Source organism: Cibotium barometz, chromosome 15 (genome assembly GCF_041138505.1).
Source record: "Cibotium barometz isolate CiBa-2024 chromosome 15, ASM4113850v1, whole genome shotgun sequence".
Taxonomy (NCBI): Eukaryota; Viridiplantae; Streptophyta; class Polypodiopsida; order Cyatheales; family Cibotiaceae; genus Cibotium; species Cibotium barometz.
Genome location: NC_141060.1, coordinates 31,571,586 through 31,592,025, shown reverse-complemented (window position 1 = coordinate 31,592,025; position 20,440 = coordinate 31,571,586). Strand labels below are relative to the sequence as shown.

The window sequence follows — 20,440 nt, the reverse complement described above, 5'->3', positions numbered from 1 at the left end:
CATATCCTGCTTCATACCTCTACACCTCTTTGTGTACCTGTTCCGTACAAGTGACACACATCGTACCCCAACTTTATGGATTGCAAAGGGGGAGAGAGCTCTGACTTGTTTCTTATCACCTGCATGGGATAAAAAAGTTGTTCAACACAATGGAGACACCATCAGATAGTTGAGAAGGTTGTGATGCACTACCATATTGCCAAGCAACAGTTGTCCATTGCGTTTCCTTACAGGCAATGGAAGCTTACAAATGGAGAATGGGAGGCGTTAGACTCCGACACAACCTCTACAGAACAGGGTGTGCTACATATATCCATGCAAGGTGGGGATGTAGAAGATGTTGCTGTGAATGATGACTGGTCCCTTGCCAACTTACGCGACTACTTAGTTCTTCGATTCTCACTGAGTGGTGATTTTGCTTTTATAATCAATGGTAGAGTAGTGCGCAAAAGGCAGGAACGATCTTTTCTTTGTAGAGAAATTACTTTCCCTGGCTGTGTAGCTATCAAATAACCACTGGATATGTAATCTTGAATTGAAGTAAATACAATTTCAATTTTTTTGCCTCACTGTCTTATTAAGGTTTTTCAATTGTCTTGTGCAAGCTTTATTTTTTTGTGATAGTGTAAGGTTGGTCACACAAGCATCTGTGGCTTGAGCCACTAGTAAATTAGAAATGACCTTGCGCGATGGAAGGATACGTTCTTTCTTTCGCATACCATTTTTTAAAAAAGATTTGGTATTTAAAAATTTTAAAAGTTTTTAAAATTTTTATAACAAGGTCGCCCATTTATAAACGATACTTTACTCATTTTCATCAATTGACAATTATCGTTCTCTCCTAACACTTGCTCTCAATTTCGCACACCTTTGTGTATCACACACTCTCTATTTCTTGCAATCACTCATAGTCATGGCACCTCTACTTGACGCACTTATTGCACAGCTAGGAAAGCTTGAGTTACTTCATAGGGTTGATGAGATCGTCCCTATGTTTGAGGGAGCAATTGATGTGCGTGCAACAATGCATCTACACGCGGATGCTTTTACAGATGTCATCCAGTATATGGATGAACACATCAACATGTACTCCATCATGTTTGAGGGTGATGAGGGCCTATGGGTTCCAGTTGACCTCATCAAGTACAGGGAAGACAAGAATTTTAGATTTCGCCTAACAAGGTTTTTAAAATCCCTCACAGAAAAGGACTACAGGAATGAGGAGGAAGACTTACTCTTGGATCTACAAATGGGCAACATCGGCACTTCTTTCCTGAGCTGGGACATGGTTTTGGTCCTTCTGTTACAAGAGGGTGTGGCGAAAGAAAGTGGCAAGGAAAAAGAAAAGGGCAAAGTAAAGCTAATGGAGCAGGTCCAAGAGGCCCATGCTGAGGAAGAGAATGTTACAGAACAATGGGAGGCCTCAATGGCATTGGTGGCATTGGTGGCATTGTTACAGAACAATGGGAGGCCTCAATGGCATTGGTGGCTCTACAAGAGAATGTCCCCGAGGAGGTCGGACCTAGTTCTAGAGGGGGATGAAGTACTTGAGGAGGTCCCAGACCTTGTTATCATGGCTTTGCATCCAATCATTATTGATGGGAAAGAATTTTTATTTTTGGATGACATTGCCAAGACACTCGGGTTTCGCGAGGATGAGGCACTGTCTATTATTGCCGTGAATGCTGGGGGTCAAGACAAAGGAAAGTGAAAATCTCTTTTGAAGATGACAACCTCACAAAAGCGCTTGCATACGATATTGGTAGCAGTTCCTTGGAAGATGTAGTGGCCAAAGCGCTCGTTGAAATAAAGCAAGATGTGCAATTCTATGAGAGCGTAGCTGCCTTTGAACCACACATGCCCTTGGTTGCTAGTGATGCTCAAGACCAAGGAAGCATAAACTTGACAAAGAATGTAACACAACTCAAAAAGCTTTCATTAATGTGTGAAAATGCTACAAAGGAATTTGGGAACATTACAAAATTTTGTAGGGAGAATTACAAAGTGGGTTAGCCTATTGAGGTAGAAGGCTACGCTCTAAACGTAGACGTAGGGCTAGGGACATATCTACAGGCTTCAAAGTAACTCTCTTGGCATGTACCATAGCCAGCACTGAGTCTTCAAAAACAGAAACTACAATATCTTCAGCAGCTTCTTGAAGAGCTTCAAGAGCTGTACTCTGTATGCGATCAACCCTGTCAGTAAATTTTTCCATTGTTTCTCTCACCAGTCGAGAGAATGGTGCCTTGGGGATGAGAAGATCTGTGCTTTTCTGATATTTCCTAATCTCTCGTAGTGCGACTGTCCCTGGCCTCCATTTTCTCTTCTTCTTTGTAACTGGTGGAGGCGGTGGTGGTCTTTGATTCTCCCACGGTGGTTGTTCAGACCTAAACTTCTTTTTCTTTTGTGCACGCTCTTCCTCTTCTTACTGGTCCTGAAACTTGCCCTCCATTCTTTTGCCACACTTCTTGACTAGACGTCTGGATGTTGTGGCTGCTTGTGGCTGTACTTGGCTTGCCCTCCTTGCGTCCTCTTTGGGCTGCTGTCTCTTTTGCATTTCTGTCTCCCAAGCCGCCCTCACAAGAGCAAACTTTTTGTCAGTGGTATCTTTTGTGATGCCATAGGACAAGAGCTCGACCTCCCTGTTTTGTAAGATAACCTCTAGCTGTTCTAGGGTGTCGGCCTCAATAACAATCTCCGGTGGTTTCCCTTGACCTTCCTCGGCTTCTTTTCGACGCTGCTCTTCTTCTGCTTCTCTACTAGGCTCGGCTTCTTCAGCTTCCTTCCTGCGTTGCGCTTCTTCGGCCTCCTTCCTACGCTCTTCTTCTCTCATCTCCTTTGCCTCTTGCTCTGTTACTATAGGTAGATTTGTCCTTTTTGCTGTAGCAGGTAGTGGGCCGAGTTGATCGAAAAACCGCAAGTCTTGCTCCTGTTCTTCTGGCATGGCCTAGGTATGTACGAGTGCAAGAGATAGTGGGAGGGTAACTCGGGGGGGTCACTATATGTAAATCCTCTATATCACGTGTGTTCAAGGCCTATTTAAAAAGTCCCTTATCTGTGAATTTTTTAGTGAATATAATGTATCCTTTCCTATTCAAATCTATAATTTTTTTTAAAATACAATAAATAAATCCCCTCTGTAAATATATTTCTGTAAGTTTTAAATATTTAAAATGTCCTTCTGTTGAACCCACGTGATACTTACATATTTATATGGGTGACCCCCCCGAGGAGGGTAAGCGAGAGTAGAGCACAAAGAAGAAATTGAAATGTGGTGGCTATAAATGAAAAATGACTTAAATATGTCTATAAATATAATTTTTTAAAACTTTTAGAAAATTTAAAAACACAAAAAGATTATAATCAGAGAGTTTAAGCCCATGAGGAAGGGTGGTTGCAAGATCAGGGTGCCTAGTTTTGTCCACTCAGGCACCCTGTAAACAGTAAAAAAACAGGCATTTGTTTACCTTTAGTGGCTAATCTCTTCTAGTAAATGAAGGAATTTCGTTTCAAGTTCTTTTGTTGGAACATCATATTCAAAGTTGAAAATATAGTTGCATAATTTGATTAAGCATTAGATAGTCAAAAGTCCTCATTTTCTTAGGTACAAAGTCAATTTCCTTGGTCCTTAGTCCACTCTTCATCTTACGTGAATATTTACTCATTTTTGGGGGGTTTTTCTTTTATTTTTCAATTTATCTCCTCCCTGCATTTGGATTAATCTTATTGGTCCATAGGAACCTTAATCCAAAATTTTTAAAAAAACTAGACCCTTAGGCTAAGGTCTTTTGTGCATATTATAAATTATTTCTAATGCACACCTTAGGAATTTCTTTTTGAACTTCTGTTTCGGGGGAATTTATTTTAATAAGAAGGGATATTTTTTCATGTAAAAATATCTAAAAATTAAATCACCTCTCTCTAGAATATTTTCTCTCTCTAGGCCAACATAGATAGAAACAAGATCTTTTATTATTCTGAAGAGGGGATTGATTACAGGGAAAGAATTGGACATCTTGAGAGGCTGGAGAGGAATCTTACAAGTGCTACATTGAGGAAGAGGTTTTGACTGTCGAGGTACCCAAATTTAATTGGCACCTTCATAGTAGCCTCTTGAGCTACAAGTAGCTACTTGTCCACCCTATTAAGATATCGTGATTGTGGTAGTCTTGGTGGAGTTTTCTTTTGGGTTGGTGTGGAAGGCTTGGGGCCCTCCTTCACTTTGGTTGGCAGCGCTGAGGCTACAAGTTTGAGACTCATGGGCATTGTTGATGATGATGAGGTTAGAGTCTCTTGTGGAGTGGCAGTTGATGACGAGAGAGAGAGAGAGAGAGAGAGAGAGAGAGAGAGAGAGAGAGAGAACCCTTCCTTCCAGCTATGGCCGCCTCCCTCCACACACTCGATTGTGGAGATAAGGATAAGATTTTTATTGAATGGTTGAAAACCATTGAGTGGGCTCCGGTCCCCAGTCACGCTCGAATCCTGACTAAAATGGAACTGACGCTCTGATACCAATGTTAGATCGCCGTAACACCACTACAGGCGCTACCACATGAGTGGACGGCCTCTGGCTCACCACCCAGCCATAGAGGAAGAATGAGGATTACCCCTCATCCCCCAGGCTATGTAGTGTGTGGCCTGCCGTCCACACTAGCCTGGCCGCCCATGACTCCGCATGGGCATCCTCTCCCACTGAACTCCAGATGGGCACGTCCTCGACGCTCCGACCGAGGCGTTGACGCTAAAGCCCCGTCTGGCCATCCAGTTTGCCGTCGATCATAGACGTTACAGCCTACGTGACATTATTAAAGGCCCACTCTATGGTTACCAGTCCACTCCCATCCGGACGGGTTGGGAGACTAGGCATGTGGGCGGTAGAGGAGCAAGTGACAAAGAAAAACAAATTCCTGATGCAATTGTCTATCAAGGGTTCCCGGGCAATGCCTTAGTGAACATACATGCATATCAAATGAATGATGCTTGCAATAGCAGCACAAGTGTTCAATGGGCTACAAATTAAGGCCTACCTTCATGGTATGCATTCCTCCGGACAGGTGGGAGACTAGTATATATATATATAACTTTTGATCTCAAAAAAAAGAATGTACTTTTTGATGACAGCTTGGGGCATAAGTCTGCCCCTTTTTTATAAATAATTTCTTAATTTTTAGATAAAGGCTTTTTACTTTTTTTTGGAAAAAAGTATGAAGCACGACAGCGTGGGAGCTCATCATTAATAGTCTACGAGCTGCACAATTCACGTGATGATCGTGCCGGAGACAGTACCGCGCCCAGTCACTGGCTCTTTTTACTTTTTGGAAAAAAATATGAAGTACGGCAGCCTGGGAGCTCCATCATTAATAGTTTAATTCACGTGATGATCATGCGGAGACAGTACCGCGCCCAGTCACTAGCTCTTTTTACTTTTTGGAAAAAAATATGAAGCACGGCAGCGTGGGAGCTCCATCATTAATAGTCTACGAGCTGCACAATTCACGTGATGATCATGGCGGAGACAGTAGTCACTAGCTCTTACAGCCTCCACAAAAACGGACGAACGACGGAGCACTCTCCTGGCTCTTCATCTAAAACCAAAGGCAAAAGATGCAAGTAGGCATGCTTAATTTTCTCGCCAATGTCTTTGTCGTGGGCATGCAGATTCTGAATATAATTGCAAGCCCTAGTTGTAGTAGCTACCCTGCATTGTTCATGTTTGGCGATTCCATGTCTGACACTGGGAACGGTCCCTTCACGGGCGACTTCTTGGGCATGACGGAGAAGCCTAACGGTGAGACCTTCCCCGGGAAACCCTTCAACCGCTTCTGCGACGGGCGCCTGCTCGTCGACTACTTGGGTTCGTTCTCATTTCCCCCAGCCATGCGACTTGCTTGTTATTTCTCGTAAAATAGCATATATTTAGGTTATACTAATGTGTTTCCTGCAACTTGCTTGTTAATGTGTAGCCACACACTTGGGGCTATCATTCTTGAATCCCTCTCTCAATACCACAGCAAACTTTACCACAGGTGTTAACTACGCCGTCTCCGGCGCCACTGCGCTTAACGCCTCTTACCTTAACAGCCAGGGCATCCGCCCACACACCCAAGACTCCCTCGACGTCCAACTCGCTTGGCACCTCGCCCTCAAAGCAAAGGTGGAGTCCTCCAATGACACACTACCAGGTAGAACTCATATCTATCTATCTATACAAGATTAACCATAACCCCACCTCCCTCCACGTAAGCAAAGGAGGTGGGACTAATTCAAAATAATCACTCCTCCTGCAATCGTGAGGAGGACACATCTTTCAATGCAATTTTGAATTTGAATCTAAGAAGATCTCACCTCACATCTTTCAATGAAATCTTTGTAATAATACATGTTTACATACCTATAGATACACACTTATATTTATTATGTATGTATGTGTATCTATAGGTATGTAAGAATGTATATATAAATAGATTTATATGTATGTCGATGCACACACATGTATGTTCATGCACACACAGACACCAGCACATGATATGTGCATACACGCATACAAACACACATACATACACTCGCACACATGGATACGTGTGTAACATATAGAGATATGCACACTTGCACATATACTCAAGCTTGCACATACAAACACAAACATATATATTATATGCATGTGTAAGAGAGAGAATATACATACACACACACGTATATATATTATGTATGTATGTGTATCTATAGAGAGAGAGAGAGAGAGCCTGATAATTTTTATGTAGGAGAGTTTGTGTGGGAGCAGATAGTGTGTGTTTTCATCAGTGTATGTGTGAGAGTGTGTAGGGGAAAAGAGTACATGTGTGTGTGTGTGTGTGTGTGGAGTGGAGAGAGAGAGAGAGAGAGACAGAGAGACAGACATGAAAGTCTATGTGTGAGAGTGTGTAGGGAGAAAGAGTGTGTGTTTGCATTAGTACATGTGCATGTGTGTACATGTGTGTGTGTGTGTGTGTGTGTGTGAGAGAGAGAGAGAGAGAGAGAGAGAGAGAGAGTTTCGACATTTGAGTGTGTGCATGTGTATGTGAGAGAAAGAGGGTGTGCATGTGCATGTGTGTGTGTGTGTGAGAGAGAGAGAGAGAGAGAGATTACATGTAAGATGCATTTATTTGAGAGTAAGCACACCTCACCACTCATCCATTAAAATTTAATATAAAATTTAATTAATTAAAATTATATATATGTGTGTACATCTGTTTAAGTATGTGTGTGTGTGTGTGTGTGTGTGAGAGAGAGAGAGAGAGAGAGAGAGAGAGTTTCTATGTGAGAGAGAGTGCGTGAAGAGTGAGAGTGTGTGTGTGCATGAGAGAGAGAGAGAGAGAGAGAGAGAGAGGTCGAGAATTTCTATGTAAGAGAGAGTTTGTATGGGACGAGATAGTATGTGTTTCCATTAGTGTATATGCAGTGTGTACATGTGTGTGTGTGTGAGAGAGAGAGAGGCAGATAATTTTTACATAGAAGATAGTTTGTGTGGGAGGAGAGAGTGTGCGTTTAGATTAGTGTATGTGCAGTGTGTACATGTGTGTGTGTGTGTGAGAGAGAGAGAGAGAGTATATGCATGCATGTGCGTACATCTGCATCTATGTGTAGAATGTGCTTGAGAGAGAGTGAGATGGAGTAGACCTGGAGAGAGAGAGAGAGAGAGAGAGAGAGAGGGTGAAAAGAGAGAGAAAGAGAGTGAGAGATAGAGAATAAAAAGTAGCTTTTAATATAATATAAATTAAATAGAAAATATATATGTATATGTGTGTATACATGTGTGTGTATGTGTTTTTATTTACATTTATATATACATACATACATATATACGTATGTATGTATATGTATACATATATATATGTGTGTGTGTGTGCTTGTGTGTGTGTTTCGATGTGTGTATGATATATCTATCTATATATTTAAAAGTGACCACAACTAATCACCCATCTCCGCACATTAAAATTTAATCGAAATTAATTTAATTATGTCGATGTTTGTATTTATATTTTTAAATACATGTATATATGTATAAGTATATGTGTCTATGTATAGGTTTTTGTATCTAAAACATAATATTGTATATACTGTATATTTACATGTGTATGTGTGCGTGAGAGAGAGAGAGAGACAATGCTTCTATGTGTGGGAGAGTGTAAGACGAGAGAGTGTGTGTGTGTGTGTGAGAGAGAGAGAGAGAGAGAGAGCAGGTGTGTATATGTGTGTGCATGTGAGAGAGAGAGAGAGTGAGTTTCAACATTTGAGAGTGTGTGTACGTGACAGAGAGAGGGAGAGGGTCATGTGCATGTGCATGTGTGTGTGTGTGAGAGAGAGAGGGTTGTAGAGAGGGAATAGTTCTTTTCTGGAACCTTGGTCGGCCCCGCAGCAATGTGTGGGTGCAATATTAGTACAAGATTAACCACAACTCCACCTCCCTCCATGTGGGCAAAGGAGGTGGGGCTAATTCAAATAACCACTCCTCCTGCAAGCTTGAGGAAGAGCCAAATCTCACATCTTCCAATGCAATTTTGAATTTGAATCTAAGAAGATCTCATCTCACATCTTTCAATGAAATCTTTGTATACATGCTTACATACTAGATACACTCACTTATATATATTATGTGTATCTATAAGGATGTAAGCATGTATATATAAATAGTGTGCATGTGTGTGTGTGTGTGTGTGTGTGAGAGAGAGAGAGAGAGAGAGAGAGAGAGAGAGAGAGATTACATGTAAGATGCATTTATTTGAGAGTGAGCACACCTCACCACTCATCCCTACCATTAAAATTTATTTAATTAAAATTATATATATGTGTGTAAATCTATTTAAGTGTGTGTGTGTGAGAGAGAGAGAGAGAGAGAGAGAGAGAGAGAGAGAGTTTCTATGTGAGAGAGTGTGTGTGTGTACATGAGAGAGAGAGAGAGAGAGCCTAAGAATTTCTATGTAGGAAATAGTTTGTGTGAGAGGAGATAGTGTGTGTTTTCATTAGTGGATGTGTGTGAGAGTGTGTAGGGGAGAAGAGTGTGTGTTTGCATTAGTACATGTGCATGTGTGTACATGTGTGTGTGTGTGTGTGAGTGGAGGGAAGAGAGAGAGAGAGAGAGAGAGAGAAACACAGAGATACAGAGACATGGAAGTCTATGTGTGAGAGTGTGTAGGGGAAAAGAGTGTGTGTTTGCATTAGTACATGTGCATGTGTGTATATGTGTGTGTGTGTGTAAGAGAGAGTGTGTGTACATGTGTGTGTGTGTGTAAGAGAGAGAGAGAGAGAGTTTCGACATTTGAGAGTGTGTGCATGCGTGAGAGAGAGAGAGAGAGAGTGTGTGTGTGTGTAAGTGAGAGAGAGATTGAAAGAGAGAGAGAGAGAGAGAGAGAGAGAGAGTGCTTCTATGTGTGGGAGAGTGTAAGAAGAGAGAGGGAGTGTGTGCATGTGTGTGTGTGTGTGTGTGAGAGAGAGAGAGAGAGAGAGAGAGCAGGTGCGTATATATGTGTGCATGTGAGAGGAGAGAGAGAGTTTCAACATTTGAGAGTGTGTGTACGTGACAAAGAGAGGGAGAGGGTCATGTGCATGTGTATGTGTGTGGAGAGAGAGAGAGAGAGCGATAGTTGTAGAGAGGGAATAGTTCTTTTCTGGGACCTTGGTTAGCCGCAGCAATGCGCAGGTGCAATACTAGTACAAGATTAAGCAAGAGTGCCTACCCTTTCAAGTGGAGAAAAAAGAGGGAGAATTTTTGAAAAGGAGAAAGGAGAAGAGAAGACAAGTGTTTGGGGGTTTCTTTCACACACACCTAGATGATTGGGGCTCACAATTGGTTATCACCATCAAACCATTTACTCATTGAATGAGTTTCTTATATATATATATACACACACATACACACACACACACACACACACACACATATACATACATAATACATTAGAAAGCAAATTACCCACCCCTCCCCCGCCCTCCTCACACACACACACACACACACACACATACATATCTTCTAATATTATATTATGTGCACGTGTAAGAGAGAGAATATACATACATACACACATATATATATTATGTGCATGTGTAAAAGAGAGAATATACATATACACACACATATATATATTATGTGCATGTGTAAAAGAGAGAATATACATATACACACACGTATATATATTATGTATGTATGTGTATCTATAGGTATGTAAGCATGTATATATAAATAGATTTATATGTATGTCGACACACACATGTATGTTCATGCACATACACACACGACACAGAGACACAAGCACATGATATGTGCACACACGCATACAAACACACATACACACTCGTATGCATGGAGACACGTGCATGCGTGCAAGTGTGCCCACCTCTCCTCCCTCCTCCTCACACACACACACACACACACACACATGAATATCTTCTAATATTATATTATGTGCATGTGTAAGAGAGAGAATATACATACACACACACATATATATATTATGTGCATGTGTAAGAGAGAGAATATACATACACACACACACGTATATATATTATGTATGTATGTGTATCTATAGGTATGTAAGCATGTATATACAAATAGATTTATATGTATGTCAATGCACACACATGTATGTTCATGAACACACATACAAGCACATGATATGTGCACACATGCATACAAACACACATACACACTCGCACGCATGGACACATGTGCAACACATAGATATGCACACTTGCATATATACTCAAGCTTGCACATACACTTGTGTATACATTGCACACAAGCACATAAATACACTCACATACAAAGTACATGTGCACACATATGGACATGCACACACTCACACATACATGCACCTACATGTGCACACACATAGATGTACACACGAGTATATTCACATGCTCACACACAGGTACATGTAGACACTCGCTATGGATACACATAAATAAAAACACACGCACCATGTATACACACACAACAAATACACACTAACACGTACACACAATCAAGACACTTGCACACGACACATGCATGCATGAAGACATTACACAATCACACATATGTGTGTATGTACACACATATGTATGTAAAAGAGAAGACAAAAGACATTGTATATAAGATACACTTATTTAAGAGTGAACACACCTCATCATGCATCCACACGTATTAAAATTTAATATTAATTAAAATAATATGTTTATATGTGTTTATTTATTTTATAAATGCACATGTATATATAGGTATACGTCTCTAAATATAATAAAATATAATATTATAGATAATTTATATTTACATGTGGGTGTGTGTGTGTGTGTGTGTGTGTGTGTGTGTGAGAGAGAGAGAGAGAGAGAGAGAGAGAGAGTGTGTGTGTGTGTGTGCACGTGTGCATGAGAAAGATGTGTGTTTGTGTGTGTGCATGAATGTATATAAGAGAGAGAGAGAGAGAGTTTCTATATATGGGAGAGTGTGTGTGAGAAGAGAGACAGCGTGTGTGTATGTGTGTGTGAGTGGAGGCACTCACACACACACACACACACACATACATGCAAACACTCACTATGGATACACATAAAATAAAACATATACACCATGTACACACACACACAACAAATACACACTGATACATACACATAATCAAGACACTTGCACGACACATGTACGCGTGAAGACATCCACATACGTATGTGCACACACAATCACAAACATATGTATGTAAAAGAGAAGACAAAAGACATTATATATAAGATACACTTATTTAAGAGTGAACACACCTCATTATGCATCCCCACGTATTAAAAATTAATATTAATTAAAAATATATGTTTATATGTGTTTATTTATTTTATAAATGCACATGTATATATAGGTATACGTCTCTAAATATAATAAAACATAATATTGTATATAATATATATTTATATTTGGGTGTGGATGTGTGTGTGTGTGTGAGAGAGAGAGAGAGAGAGAGAGAGAGTGTTTGTGTGTGTGTGTGCACGTGTGCATGAGAAAGAAGTGTGTTTGTGTGTGTGCATGAATGTACATAAGAGAGAGAGAGAGAGAGAGAGAGAGAGAGTTTCTATATGTGGAAGAGAGTGTGTGAGAAGAGAGAAAGGGAGAGCGTATGTGTGTGTGTGAGTGGAGACACTCACACACACACACACACGTACATGCAGACACTCGCTATGGATACACATAAATAAAAACATGCACACCATGTAGACACACACAACAAATACACACAATCAAGACACTTGCACGACACATGCACACGTGAAGATATTACACAATCACACATGTGTGTATGTACACACACAATCGCACATATGTATGTAAAAGAGAAGACAAAAGACATTGTATATAAGATACACTTATTTAAGAGTGAACACACCTTATCATGCATCTCCACTTATTAAAATTTAATATTAATTAAAAATATATGTTTATTTATTTTATAAATACGTGTGCGTGAGCGAGAGAGAGTGTGTGTTTGTGTGTGTATACGTGTGCATGAGAAAGAACTATGTTTGTGTGTGCATGAATGTATGTAAGAGAGAGAGAGAGAGAGAGAGAGAGAGAGAGAGAGAGTTTCTATATGTGGGAGAGTGTGTGTGAGAAGACAGATAGTGTGTGTGTGTGTGAGAGAATAGAGGGGAGAGAGAGAGAGAGAGAGAGAGAGAGAGAGAGAGAGACATGGAAGTCTATGTGTGAGAGTGTGGGGGGGCGATAGTACATGTGCATGTGTGTACATGTGTGTGTGTGTGTGTGTATAAGAGAGAGAGAGAGTTTCGACATTTGAGTGTGTGTGCATGTGTATGTGAGAGAAAGAGGGTGTGCATGTGCATGTGTGTGTGTGTGTGTGTGTGAGAGAGAGAGAGAGAGAGAGAGAGAGAGACATTACATATAAGATGCATTTATTTGAGAGTGAGCACACCTCACCAATCATCCCTACCATTAAAATTTATTCTAAATTTTAATTAATTAAAATTATATATGTGTGTAAATCTATTTAAGCGTATGTGTGTGTGTGTGTGTGTGTGTGAGAGAGAGAGAGAGAGAGGTAGAGAATTTCTATGTAGGAGATAGTTTGTGTGGGAGGAGAGAGTCTGGGTTTGCATTAGTGTATGTGCAGTGTGTACATGTGTGTGTGTGTGTGTGTGTGAGAGAGAGAGAGAGAGAGAGAGAGGCAAAGAATTTCTACGTAGGAGATAGTTTGTGTGGGAGGAGAGAGTGTGTGTTTGCATTAGTGTATATGCGGTGTGTACATGTGTGTGTGTGTGTGTGTGAGAGAGAGAGAGAGAGAGAGAGAGAGAGAGAGATGTAATGAGGGAGAGGGTGAAAAGAGAGCGAGAGATAGAGAATAAAAAGTAGCTTTTAATAAAATATAAACATAAATATAAATTAAATAGAAAACATATATTTATATGTGTGTATACATGTGTGTGTGTTTTTATTTACATTTATACTTACATACACACATACATACATACATATGTATGTATGTATGTATATGTATATACATGTGTGTGTGTGTGTGTGTGTGTGTGTGTGTGTTTCGATGTGTGTATGATATATCTATCTATATATTTAAAAGTGACCACAGCTTATCACCCATCTCCGCACATTAAAATTTAATCAAAATTAATTAAGTTATGTCGATGTTTATATTTATATTTCTAAATACATGTATATCTGTATAAGTATATGTGTCTATGTATAGGTATATGTATCTAAAACATAATATTGTATATACTATATATTTACATATGTGTATGTGTGTGTGAGAGAGAAAGAGAGAGAGAGAGAGAGAGAGAGAGAGAGTGTGTGCATGTGTGCATATGCGCGCGCGTGTGTGTGTGTGAGAGAGAGAGAGAGAGAAAGAGTGCTTCTATGTGTGGGAGAGTGTAAGAAGAGAGAGGGAGTGTGCATGTGTGTGTGTGCGTGTGTGAGAGAGAGAAAGAGAGAGAGAGAGAGAGAGAGTTTCAACATTGAGAGGGTGTGTACATGACAGAGAGAGGGAGAGGGTCATGTGCATGTGCATGTGTGTGTGTGTGTGTGTGTGTGAGAGAGAGAGAGAGAGAGAGAGATGGTTGTAGAGAGGGAATAATTCTTTTCTAGAAACTTGGTCGGCCGCAGCAATGTGCGGGTGCAATACTAGTAGGATCTAATGGCAGACATGCACGTGTAGATCCTCTTAGATCCAACGATAGCCATTTAGTTGACTTTTAAATGAAATTAAAATTTGTAATATTTTTTAGCCACACTAATATTTTTATCGTTCTATTCCAGGCTATCCGGTGATGTTTTAAATGCTACACTGTTTCATTGATTTTTATTTTTGTTTCATTTTATCGTATATGCGCTTAGGTCTCTTTTTGCATATGAAACAAGGTGACCCTAGCTTATCTTCCTTTACAAATGGACTCTATGCCATGGCGATTGGTGGTGATGACTACATGGGGGCTTTTCTTCAACCAAACTACTCACCTTCTCATGTGAATTCCACTTTTGTACCCTTAGTCATTCAAAAAATACGGAGTGCAACAGAAGTAATGTTCTAAGCTTCCTTGGTTAAATTAAGGCATAATTTGTGAAAAGCATAAACGGCTTTTCTTTTTGCCAAGGAGTTAGGTTATATGAATAGCCACCATTAATAATTGCAATGTATGCAGACTCTATACAGTAATGGTGCAAGGAATTTCTTGCTCTTTGGCGTCACACCTCTCGGTTGCAATTCAGCAATACTTTCAGCACGCGTTGGCATCAAGGATAGTGAAGGTTGCCTCCGAGATTACAACTCAGTTGCTTACACCCATGGCGTGAAGTTGCTGGCCGAGGTGGAAAGCCTTAGGGCAACGTACCAAGATGCCACATTTCTGTTTATGGACTTCTTTGGCGCTTGCACCTACATTCTAACGAACAGAGAGACCTTCGGTATTTATTATTTCTTACTAAAACATTCACGTTAATAAGAAGAAAGGACTTCATTAATCAACAAAGCTTTAATTGTTGCCATTTCTTCTTGGCTTACTGTTGGAATCGATTGAATATTGCAGGATTCGTCGATTCTTTTGATGCCTGCTGTGGTGCTGGGGCTAGCTTCCCTTATAACTTTAGCCTTCTTGACTTCTGCAACAATCAAACTAGTTCACTTTGCCCTGATCCAAACATCTACCTCCTTTGGGATGGCCTGCACTTCACAGACGCTTTCAACTCCCAAATCTCCAACCAGTCCTTTGTCACTGGCTCCTATCTCAACCCCTCCAATGGTCTCAATGTTTGCGCTGACCATGTCACCCTCCTCGATAGCCTCAACCTAAAACTAGAAAATGTCAGGCCACAAACTCAAATCATAGTTTAATACATACACAATGTAAGCTCGCTCTCCTCATCCCTTATAAATTGGCCTTGAGTTGCATAGTTAGCTGAAATATACTTATGTGCCTTTTCTTCTAAGAATGTATAAATTCTAAATTCACGATAATAGATTGTTAAGTAACTAGAAGAAATATATGGGTAGTAATTAGCTTGCTCTGAAGAAATCTGTAAATCAATTTTCCTCCTTTATGTGGTTCTTTTCTTTCAATTTGGGTGCTCTTCTTCTACTTCCCCTTTCCGAGCACACACAGCCCCATGCATACATGTATGATGTAATGGATGAAACATCATCCATGATGAATAAAATATAATGGTTCCACTTAAAAGTAACGATGAGAAATAAACTATGTACTTGATGAGACCACACAACTAAGCTACTTCAATAATTGCATTGATCAAGCAACGTTCATCGATGTTAAATGATATGAACCAACCTAAAGTACATGCTTAGGTAAAGAAGATACAAAAATTAAAGGGCAATGATTTTAAACGCATGTATGTTCCATGACCTGCGCTAGTCTAAATATTTGGATCAAGCTAATCTTGTGCATAATTGTAAAAATTCTATAGATTAATACGGTTTTTTACTCTTCTTGCACATTCCCATGAATCCTCCTTGGACACAATTTATACTTTTCATCTTATAACTACTCTGGTTGGTAATCTACTATATTAGTATACACAATTGCACAGAGCTAAGCAATAAAACTAGTTACGCATGTATATTTATCTTTCATAACTAGTGCTGATCTCATCCAAAACTTTCTAAGGCTCTTTCTCTCAAATTTATATTTGAGCTCTTTAGTTCTATCTTCTTTTTCATCACTCTAGTCCTACAAGATTTGGTTAACTTTGTCGCCTCTTTGTAATTGTTCATTAACAAATATGCTATCCCCTAGCACATCCCTACACTACAAAAGGGAACATAACTAAAATACATGCTTGGGTAAAGATGATATTATTCAAAAAATAAAGTGCAATGACTCTATACACATGTATGTTCCATGACTCAAGGTAGTCTAAATATTTTTCTTTGTATTTATATCTCTTTTTTTCTATCTTAATTAAATATACCATATGGTGACATCTCACTACACTATAAAAGGAGGGAGGGGGCGGGCAAGGGGAAGGGGGTCTAGGGGATGCACACTTAGCATCACCCCATGAGAGTCACTTGGTGTAATGAAATATACACACAATGTTTCATTAAATGTTACACACCTAGTGTCACTATAAAGAAATTAGGAGCTCAAATTTAGAATCATGTAATGTCACTCTGTGTGACATGAGAAGTGACTAGTGGCACTTACATCACTCTTATAGCATCACACAAATCTTGAATGATGGCCATCTTTCCTTGAAACATTTTAAGGAAGACATCCTCAAATTAGTAAAAGGTTTCCCCTTATAGATGGTCCCTTGTTGGCACAGTGAAACACGCTCGTTACTCGGTGCTTAAAGTGCTTCTCTTGGGAGAGTCAGTCCATTGTTACCAATCGTCTACTCCTCTTGTTATCTTGAGAGGTTTGGGTCCATATTGCCACAGTAGATAGCATACAACTATCACCTATAAACCCCTATAGGCACTCATTGAACACATTTCCGAGTGGTTGCTCATGGAAATCAATTGAAAATCACACTTAACAATTGCACTCTCACTCAATCTCCCTCACTCTCAATGAAACAACAAAGCTTCCTATTATATTCTAGAGAGTAGCCAACATACAGATGAGAACTTATATTATAGTAATGGTGAAAGTATAAATTGCTATAAGCAGACTTTAGCGGTTAGGCTTATACAATACAAACTCAATGAAGTCGAAAAACATTCAAACTTTTAGAATGTTTTTTACAAAGTTCGTGGGGTTTTTATATTCTCCTAGGATCTTAGTAGCCACTCCACATGTCTTACTAGGGTTGGTTACCATTACCTGACACATGATCCTATTTTAGATTCTTTTCTCAGCAGCTACTCCTATCCGAGTTTTATACTTCTTCTTGTGTTTGTTGTGTTTCTTCTCGGTCCTTCTATTTGCCTTCCACATTCTCAGGTCCACTTCTGCCTGTAAGTTGTGCGAGTAAGCCCAGCTTGGTGGTCTCGATTATCTTGCTATGGCCGCTCATAAACAGACTCACTATAAGAAAAGGGGAATCTAAGAATCACTCTAAACGTCTCTCGTAAAACTTAGGAGTTATGAGTGGTGTTAGGAGTGATGCATCACACACGCTCAAAACGTCACTTTTTATAACGTTAAATGTCACAAATTTTCCTAGCTAGAACAAACCTCGAGTGATGTTTAGTGTCACAAATGTGACACTTGGAGTGACACTAAACATCACTTTTGTGACACTAGGATTGACACTTACTGTCATAATAGTGACACTTGGAGTGACATAATTAAATGTCACTTTTATGACACTAGGAGTGACACTAGTGTCACAAAAGTGACAATAAATGTCACTTTTATGATACTAGGAACGACGTTTAGTGTTACAAAAGTGCCACTAAATGTCACTTCTAGTGTCACAAAAGTGATACTAATCGTCACATAAAATATTATTTTTGCAATATAGAACGTCACTTCAAATCATTTTATATATTATATTTAACAATAAAAAATGGCTCTATTCCTATCTACAACCTTCTTCATTGCATTATCTCTCTCTCTCTCTCTCTCTCTCTCTCTCTCTCTCTCTCTCTCTCTCTCTCTCTTTGCTCTCTCATTTTGTGCATATCTTTGGTGCTCACACTTGGTGATATTCGTATCATGATTTAAAGGAGGAAGTCGATGAACATGGAGGTTAGTCATGAATGTTAATTCTAAGCTTCAATTTAGAATATTAATTAAAATTTATTTGAACATTTAATGAAATTTTATATAAAAGAGACTCAATCTTGCAATAATCATCAATGTGTGTGTGTGTGTGTGTATGTGTGTGCGCGCGCTTTCAAAACACATCATGATGATGCAAGTATAAAATATATAAGTAGAGATAGATATGTGTAGAAAAGGCATCATTATGATGCAACTACAAAATGTATAAGTAGGGATAAATACGTGTACAAAATGCACACATGGATACATACATAGACTATGTACTCACACATGCACACACATACACACACGCGCGCACGCAAACATTGAACATCTGGGACCATTTGCTTACTACTAATCATAAGAACATCATCATCATCTATAACCTCTCTATGTTCCTCTCTTGGCCTCAAAGAGGCTACACCATACATGGCTATTGGTCTTACTAAAGTGTCAAAGAGCCAAATTTCAGTACATGGCTCGCTCTCCTCAGTCCTCATGAATTGCCCTTGAGTTGCATAATTAGCTGAAATAAATATGTGCCTTTTGTTCTAAGAATGTATAAATTCTAAATACACAACAATAGATTATTAACTAACCAAATTAAATACACAACATAATTAGCTGAAATAAATATGTGCCTTTTGTTCTAAGAATGTATAAATTCTAAATACACAACAATAGATTATTAACTAACCAAATTAAATATATGGGTAGTAATAAGCTTGCTTCGAAGAAATTTATATTCATTTTTCCTAGCCTCATTTAGGTGGCTCTTTTCTTACAATTTGGGTGCTCTTCTTGTGCTTCCCATTTTCGAGCACACACAACCCCATTTGGGTTGGTGTATTGCATAATATCACATGCATGTATGATGAAATGGTTGAAACATCATCAGCTCCATCATCCATGATGAGGAAAATATAATGGTTCCACTTAAAAGTAATGAGATGAGAAGAAAAATATGTAGTTGATGAGAACACAAAACTTAGCTACTTCAATTATGATTATCAAGTAACCTTCGTCGATATTAAATGATATGAACCGACCTAATGTACATGCTTCAGTAAAGAAGATGTTCAAAAAATAAAGTGCAATGATTTAATACACATGTATGTTCCATGACCTGAGCTAGTCTAAATATTTGGATCAAGTAAATCTTGTGCGTTATTGTAAAGATTCTATAGATTAATACAATTTTTTACTTTCTTGCACATGCCCATGAATCCTCCTTAATACTTTCCATCTTATAATTACTCTAGTTTGTAAACTGCTATGTTAGTATGCACAATTGCACAAAGCTAAGCAAAAAAATTAATTACACATATGTAAATTTATATTTCTTAATTGGTGTCGATGTCATCCAAAACTCTCTAGGGCTTGTTTTTGTCAAATTTATGTTTGACCTCTTTAGTTCTATCTTCATTTTCATCACTCTAGTCCTACAAGATTTGGTTAATTTTATTGCTCTCTTTGTGATTGTTCATTAACAAATATGCCGCCCCTAGAACCTCCCTACATTGTAAAAAGGGAACATAACTAAAATACATGCTTGGGTAAAGATGATATTATTCAAAAAATAAACTACAATGAGTATATACACATGTATTTTCTATGACTTGAGGGAGACTAAATATTTTGTTGTATTTATTGATCTTTTTTTCTCTTTTAATTAAATATACCATATGGTAGTGTCTCACAACACTACAAAACAAGGGAGGGGGCGGCCACACGAGAAAGGGATCCAGGGGATGCACACCCCGTGAGAATCGCCTAGGGTAATAAAATATCCACAGGACATTAAATGTTACACACCTACTGTCACTATAAAGAAATTGGGAGTTCAAATTTATGAATATTGTGTAATGTCACTCTTTGTGATGTGAGAAGTGACTAGTGATGCTTTCATCACTCATAGCATCGCATCATAAATCTTGAATGATGGCCATCTTTTCTTCTTGAAACATTTTAGACATCCAAAAAATAGTATAAGGTTTCCCCTTGTAGATGGTCCCTTGTCATGGTGAAACATGCTCGTTACTTGGTGCTCAAAGTCCTTCTCTGGGGAGAATAGTCCATCGTTACTAGTAGTCTACTCCTCTTGTCGTCTCGAGAGGTTTGGGTTTGGATTGCCAGTAGATAGCCTACAACTATCACCTATATAGAGTCCTATACGAACGTATTGAACATGTTTCCGAGGGGTTGCTCATGGAATTGAAAATCACACTTAATAATTGCACTCTCACTCTCAATTCAA

At 39.1% G+C, this 20,440-nt stretch overlaps 1 protein-coding gene across 2 annotated transcripts; it reads left to right on the top strand.

Moving 5' to 3' along the window:
* Positions 1–5,550: 5,550 nt before the first annotated feature.
* LOC147631171 (GDSL esterase/lipase At1g28600-like) lies at positions 5,551–15,515 on the top strand. 2 transcript variants are annotated; one of them, XM_086809057.1, is made up of 5 exons: positions 5,551–5,854; positions 5,964–6,182; positions 14,381–14,484; positions 14,662–14,923; positions 15,046–15,515. In XM_086809057.1, exons 1-5 carry the CDS (start codon positions 5,605–5,607, stop codon positions 15,348–15,350), a joined length of 1,140 nt encoding a protein of 379 aa, XP_086665183.1. In that variant the 5' UTR covers positions 5,551–5,604; the 3' UTR covers positions 15,351–15,515. The 2 variants fall into 2 exon arrangements, with proteins under 2 accessions (XP_086665183.1, XP_086665182.1); XM_086809056.1 differs by having other exon boundaries at positions 14,381–14,538.
* The last annotated feature ends 4,925 nt before the right edge of the window (positions 15,516–20,440 follow it).

Bases quoted from the DNA above. Each gene is read 5' to 3' on its own strand.
- LOC147631171 (XM_086809056.1), top strand. From the start codon at position 5,605: ATGCAAGTAGGCATGCTTAATTTTCTCGCCAATGTCTTTGTCGTGGGC. The intron at 6,183-14,380 runs GTAGAACTCATA...ATATGAAACAAG, and splicing joins CTCCAATGACACACTACCAG to GTGACCCTAGCTTATCTTCC. The intron at 14,539-14,661 runs GTAATGTTCTAA...CAATGTATGCAG, and splicing joins AAATACGGAGTGCAACAGAA to ACTCTATACAGTAATGGTGC.